General features: G+C 57.9%; 1 protein-coding gene across 1 annotated transcript in view; it reads left to right on the forward strand.

Annotated features, from left to right (window-relative positions):
• EFNB1 (ephrin B1) overlaps window positions 1-5107 on the forward strand; it is a 48234-nt gene extending 43127 nt beyond the window's left edge. The window contains exon 5 of the mRNA XM_021537743.3: window positions 690-5107. Coding sequence (XP_021393418.2) covers window positions 690-1078 — 389 coding nt within the window. The 3' untranslated portion in view covers window positions 1079-5107. The remainder of the gene's footprint in view (window positions 1-689) is intronic.
• The last annotated feature ends 1660 nt before the right edge of the window (window positions 5108-6767 follow it).

A 6767-nucleotide genomic window follows, 5' to 3' on the forward strand; every position in this document is an offset into this window, starting at 1 on the left:
TTCCTCCTCCTCCTTCTCCCATGTGTTCTTCACAGTACATCTGAGAGGGCTTGAGGGAGGTAAGGTCCTTGGGTGTGAGAGCCCTTTGAAGGTGGTTTCATGAGTTCCTGACCTCTCTGAGAGCAAAGTGGAATCAGATGAAGCTGGGAAGTCTTTCTTCCTGCCCGGATCAGCCTCTGAGCGCTGCCTCTGCAGGGGCTGCAGCTGCCCCAGCCCAGGGGTCAGTAATTGGAGACTGGGGGACTCTGGGTGTCAGAGCCCACTTTCCCCAGGGCATCCTGGTCTGTTGTGGGGAGTGAAGGCTCCCCAGGTCTGGAATGGTGTCACCTGGGCATGATCAACACTGCTCCATAGGCTGGGAGATGGGAAGGGGAGCAGTGGTGCAGGATGGGGAACAGGGCATGTGGTGCCCCCTCTGTGGATGCTTGGGGCTCCTGCCTGCCCTGCCCAGTCCTTCCCAGGGATGTGTGGGTCTGACTGGGGAGGGAAGGTGGGGAGCAAGTGCCATCCCCTTGGAAGTGAGGAGCTCCCCTCCTTGGGAGCACAGCAGGAGAATGTTGTGCTGAGTTTGGGGAGCAGAGAGGGGCTCCAATGAGCAGCTCATGCCCCTGCTGCACAGGTGTGATCCATGCATGGACAGAGCACAGATCTGCTGCCTCTCTTGACCCCTGTCTCCCCTTGCCCTGCAGGCTCCGTCAACCAGGACGGCCAGGAGACCCAAGGTCCCAGCGATGGCTTCCTGAGCTCCAAGGTGGCCGTGTTCGCGGCCATCGGCGCCGGCTGCGTCATCTTCATCCTCATCATCATCTTCCTCGTTGTGCTCCTGATCAAGATCCGCAAGCGGCACCGGAAGCACACGCAGCAGCGAGCCGCAGCCTTGTCCCTTAGCACCTTGGCCAGCCCCAAATGCAGCGGGAACGCGGGCTCGGAGCCCAGCGACATCATCATCCCCTTACGGACTACAGAGAACAACTACTGCCCGCACTACGAGAAGGTGAGCGGGGACTACGGGCACCCCGTCTACATCGTGCAGGAGATGCCCCCGCAGAGCCCAGCCAACATTTACTACAAGGTGTGAGGAGCAGCCTGGGAACGGCCGATGCAGCAGCGCGGGAGCGCCGGGCGCGGGGCTGGCGCCGCAGGGAGGAAGCGAAACGTCCCCACCCCGGCACGGCGCGGGCAGCGCCGGGAGCGGCGCCGGGGAGCGGAGGGCTCAACGCTCACGTGCTGATTCTCCCCTTTGTATTTAGTTTTGTAGTTCTCAGCTTTTGTAATCCCGAGACTCTGAGGGTGAGCCTTCAGCCTCCTCCTCTTCTTCTCCAGACTGTGGCCGGCCGTGGGGGGCGGGCGCCGTGCCTTTCTGTGCTCGGGACACCGCTGGCAAACCCGGAGACTCCACCTTCCCTTTGTGGTTTGGGATTTCCCCACTCCGGCCCTGTGGAAAGTGCCCGCCAGCGCTGCAGGGTCCCGGAGCCTGGAGCGACGCCGGGGCCTCAGTCCCAGGAGCAGCGAGCGCACAGGGGGATGAGGAGGAGGAGGAGGAGGATGTTTTGCCATGGTGCCAAGATGCAGACAACTGTGCAGGGAGGAAGCTGGCAAACCCGATTTACTACTACTACTATTATTATTATTATTATAATTATTTTAATTTTTTTGTAACATTTTTATTTTTGTGAATTCCGGGCGGGACTCCGGCCCGCCGCCTCTGGGCACACGCCATCACCTCCTTCCAGCACATCATCCTGCCGGCCACGGGGCAGATCCCGCTCCCCCCACTGCCCCTGGAAACTTTTGTGTTCGTAGCTGTTGACTCTTGTTTTAGTCTCTTTATAAAAAGAAAGAAAAAAAATTTCTATCTCCACCCTGTCTCAAGCGTTCAGTGCGCGAGGGGCTGGACACTGCTCCTGCCCCACGCGGAGCAGTCGTGGCCTGGCAGCTCTTCCCAATCCCTCTGGAGCATCCCACTGTGGAAAAAAGCCTTTGGCTTTCTATTGGGCTGGGGCTGAGCCTGCTGGAAGCAAAGTAGGGGGTGGCAGGGGGACGCTGCAGACCCCTCCCAAGCTGGGCATACTGCAGGTGGTTGTCCTTGGAAAGGAAAACTGGAAAACAAAAGGTTCCTGACTTGCAGCTTGTGCCAGGGGTGTCAGGAGGAGGCTGGTGTTCGGGATTGGAAACCCCCAGGAGGTTGGAGCACCAGGCTTGGCTTGGTTGGGAGCTGAGCCAAAGGCTTTTCCACCCTCCTGGTTTACCTGAAGAATCCAGTGCCCCTCGGCAGGACCTGCTTTGGGGACCAGCCCCCGCTGTGCCTGTTCCCTGCCCTGCTCCTGGCACAGGAGCATTCCCTGTCCTGCCACCTCCTGGGGGTCCCACAGCCCGGGCTGCCTTGCCCTGCCCATCTCCTGCCCAAAACTGGAAGGGCTTGAGCCTGTCTGGGATCATTCCCAGCTTCCTCCTCCTGGGAGGAGCCGCCAGCACCGTGGCTGGTGCCAGTGACACGTGGTGCCCTGTCACTGCCTGTCCTCGGGCTGTCCCCCCTTCCTCACTTTCTTTTCCTTCCAGCAGTAGCTGCTTTTGCTCAGGGAGCAGGAGTGGGGCCGGCGGGGCTGTTCCTGCCCGGGCTGTTCCCGCTGTCCCCAGGGCCCCAAATCCCGCGTTAGGAAGTGCCCAAAGAGCGAGGGAGCTGCTCTGCTAAAGTGCCTTGACATGGAGCGGGCGGGGGCGGGGGCACAGCAGGGACAGGGGCCCGTGGCCTGGGAGGATCTGGTGATTTGGGGGGGATCCAGTGGCCCGGCTGCTGCACTGGGGTTTGGCCCCGAGTGGGATGGGAGCATCCTGTGGCGTCACGCTGTTGGGTTTAGGGCAGGAATTTGGGCTGCAGTGGAGCGGGGTGTCCCGGCTCCCCTCCTGCCCTTGGCATCCTGAGGTGGTTCTGCTTCCAGGGCCCCAAACCAGCTGCTTCCCTCGGGAGAGATGCACCCCAGTGGGTGCTTTCCCCTATTCCCTATCCCAACACTGCTTCCCCCATGTAGCACCTTCCATCCCTCTCTCCTCTGTGGGATCCACTGCCTGTCCTGGCCTGGGAGCCGCCCCCACCAGGACCCCCCATTCCCCGATGGGGAAATCCCAGAGAATTGTGTCTTAAAAAAACCCCCTTTCCCTCTTCCCTCTGCCAAACCTTAGCCTGTGTTTCCCGAAGTGGGAAGAGCCCTGGCAGTGTGGTGGTGGCAGTGGTGATGGTGACAGTGGCAGTGGAATCCATTAGGAATAGTGACAGGAGTGGAGGTGGAAGTGAGGGGATGATGTAGTTTTGGTTTGGTTTTGGTGGAGAAGGGACAGAGTCTGGCCACAGGTTGTACCAAAAGTGATCTGACAGTGCCGGTGGCTCCTCATGGTGGCTGTTCCCAGCTGAGGTCTCCATCAGTCCCACTCCTGCTGCTTGGGAACAGCTGCAAAATCTTGTAAATATGTGAAGAAAGGGTGAAATCAGAACTCTTGGTTTTTGCTGAGCACCTCGGGCTGCTGGGTCCTGGATCAGAGTGTGTCCCTCGGGTTCTTTTCTTGGAAAGCATTGAAATTTGGTTGATTTTTCCTTTTTTAAATTTTTTTTTTATTTTTTTGTTTCCCTCCTCCCCCTTTTGTTTGTGTAAATACTAGTCTTTTTTGGAAGAAATAATGTAAAGATGTTTTGTATAAACTCCGAATTATTTTCTGGTTGCTTTTTCTTAGAAAAACAAATGAGAACTTAAAAAAAAAAGATGAAAAAAAAAGAAATTTTAACCACAAGAACGGGTGTAAAACATTGTCATAGAGCTCAGCCCGGAGCCTGTGGGCTGTGCTGGAGTGTGGGAACTGCTGGGATTGGGACTGGGGACCTGCCCTCAGTATAATGCAGGATCAGATGGGCTCCAAGCAGAGAATGAGGCAGGAATCTGGGATTCTATTCCATCCCAGAATCTGTGGCTCATTCCCAGTGAGTCCCAGAGCTCTGAGCCCTGTCCTGGCCACGGGCAGAGACGTGGGGACACATGGTGATCTAAAGGTACATCAAAATTACCTGCTTTTTTATCTTTAAGCAAAAAATCCCTGACTTGGGGATGCAGAACTCAATGCAACATCCTGAGATCCTGCTCTGCTTTTCTGGGCCTGTGGAGCTGCTCCTGGTGCAGATCCCTTTCCCAGCTATCCCATTTTGCATTTGCCTATTTTGATTGCCAACTGCCAGCTCACCATGGCCCTATCTCTTCTTGGTGCTGGGCTGGGATGGCCTGGGGTCCCTGCCCAGGGGTGGTGGCCATGCCTGGAGCCATCCCTGGTGTCACGGGCAGCTGGAAGGCATCAGGGAGCCCCCAGTTCTCCCAGTTGCTCCTAGGAGGTGGGCTGTGAACCTGCATTATATTGACAGAGGGTTTCTGGAAGGTTCCAGAGGTGCTGGAGCAGGGATGGGCATCCCTCTCTCCATCCCGGCAGCGCCGCGCCCCAGCACGTCCTTACCGCACTCCCACATTTCAGAGCTGTGCCACCTCCGCATGCCACAGCGTCACATCCCGTCCCTGTCCCGAGGGGCCTGGCCCTGCCATCAACCAGCCGGGGCTGCCACTGCCCCACCCCACCCCCGTGCCACCGCCGGAGCAGCCGGGCTGACGGAATTCCCTGTCCCCCCTCCGCTGCCCTTAGCCAGGGGTGGACACGGAGCTGGAGCCCGGGTGTGATCCCGGTGTGGGGCACGCGGGATGGGGCTGGGGCCGAGCGGGAACGGTTGGGCACCGTGCGGGGAACCGGGCACGGAGGGAACCAGGCTCCCCGTGCTGGCACCTCCTCGGCTGCAGGGCACATCCTGGCTCCAGCCTTGGCATCCCCATGCTGGTTGATTCTCCTCGGCTCCCGGTGGGGCTCCGGCGGTGCCGGGATCCCCTCGGCCACGTTCCCGGCGCCGCAGATTTTCTTTCTTCGTGTCATGTTCCTGGTTTTGATTCCTTTCGCCTTCTCCCAGCTCTCCCGCCCAGTAGCATATCATCGGCATCGGTAACAGCTCTGTGGCAGCTGAACTCCATGGAGCCGTGATGGAACCTGATATATTGTTAAATAAAAGGGTTTTTTTCCTATGGAATCCTGGCTGTCTCCCGTGTGCTTTATTCCTGCCCTAGGTTTGAAACTGCAGCCTGAGCTGAAGAGATCTGGAAAGGAGTTGGCTGGGATAGACCCTCACCGGATGGTCCTGGAGGGACCTATTTGATTTGGTTTAGTCAGGAAAAAATTTGGAGTTTTTTGTCCAATATTTACAGCATGGACTCAGTATTGGATGAACTCAGGGTTGGATATGGATGGATATGGTTGGGCACTCCATGGACATGGTTGAACCTGGTGATCTTAAAGTCCTTTTCCAGTCCAAATGATTTTGTGTTTCCATGGCTCTGTCCCTGCAGCTGGAGGCTCCTGGGGAACACTGAATTCCCCTCAGGCTTGAGGGGCTGCTCCTGTGCTGTGGAGCAGGGAGAGCCTCTTGGGAGCTGCTGGTGGGTGGCACAGGACAAGGATGTCCCATTCCTGGCAGGAATGAGCCTGCTCCACACAGGCAGGGAGCGAGGCCGGCTCCTTCTCCCTCTGGAATTGCTTTAGGAGAGGATGGACTCATGGAAGTTCCTGCCTGGTGCAAACCACACTGCTCCAGTCCAGGGTGTCCTGTCAGGAATTGTGGGTGCTGGATTCTGGGGTGACCACAGGGGTATGGGAGGGAATGGATCTGGTTTATGGGACCTTAAAGTGGGGCTGAGGCACCAACCAAGAGAGGCTGGGGAAAACTCATCCAGCCTGGAAGGGTGAGGTGAGCCATGGGGATGGAGCACAGTGGGATTGTTCAGAGCTGCTTGGGCTCAAGCAGAACCTCCAGGACCACGCCAAGAACCTGCTGGAGTGAGCGGGGAATGCCGGGATGGGGGTCGGGATGGGGGGGCCCTGGGGTGCACCAGCTAGGCTCAAATGTGGTTTGCTGGTTTGAAAATCCTCCCTCTCTGCGTGCTTTGATCCCAGTGGGAATGAAATAAGGCTTTTAATTCTAAACAGCTTCGCTGGGCCCTGATGCCTGCGGGGAGAACTGGAAGTGCCAAACGTGCTGGGACCTGCCAGCAGAGGGAAAAGTGCTTTAACAGGTTCCTGAAACCCACCCCCGGCTGGGAGCGCGGGAGGGTCCCCCCGGCTCTGGGGTTTCTCCAGGTGGGACCAGCACGGACTGGGGGGTGCAGAGCCTGCAAACCTCACGGGATCACTCCTGGTGCTCCATGTGCTCCATCCCTCCATAGGACAGGGATGTGCTGGAGCTGCTTCTCGTCCTGATCCCACCCCAGTGTGAGATCCTGCAGAAGTCCCCGTGCTGGGAAGGGTTTGGTTGGGAGCTCCCTTGTCCCTGTGCTTGGGAGGGGACATCAAACCCTGCTGCCAGTGCCCACAGGGACATGGGAGCCAAGGCCATGGGGCTCCACTCCGCTCCCAGGGGCTGGCCAGCAGTGAGGGATCAGCAGGATCCTACCCAGGAGCCTCTGGATCTGGAAAGTTCATTAAAGCTGCAGAGCTGCCGATGGTTTTGGATGTCCATCAGGACTGGAGGAGTTATTTTAATTATTTCACATAAAGGAACTTTTTGTCAAGTTTATTAACTCGCCCTTGGCTGGATCCCACTCGGGAGTGGGGCGGCTGCCAGGCCAGCAGAGCTGGAGTGCTTGGGGGGATTGGGATGCTGGGGGTTACCATGTCCCTGGTGCAGGAGTGCTTGG

This window comes from Lonchura striata, chromosome 4A (assembly GCF_050655825.1).
Source record: "Lonchura striata isolate lonStrDom1 chromosome 4A, ASM5065582v1, whole genome shotgun sequence".
In the NCBI taxonomy this organism is placed as follows: Eukaryota; Metazoa; Chordata; class Aves; order Passeriformes; family Estrildidae; genus Lonchura; species Lonchura striata.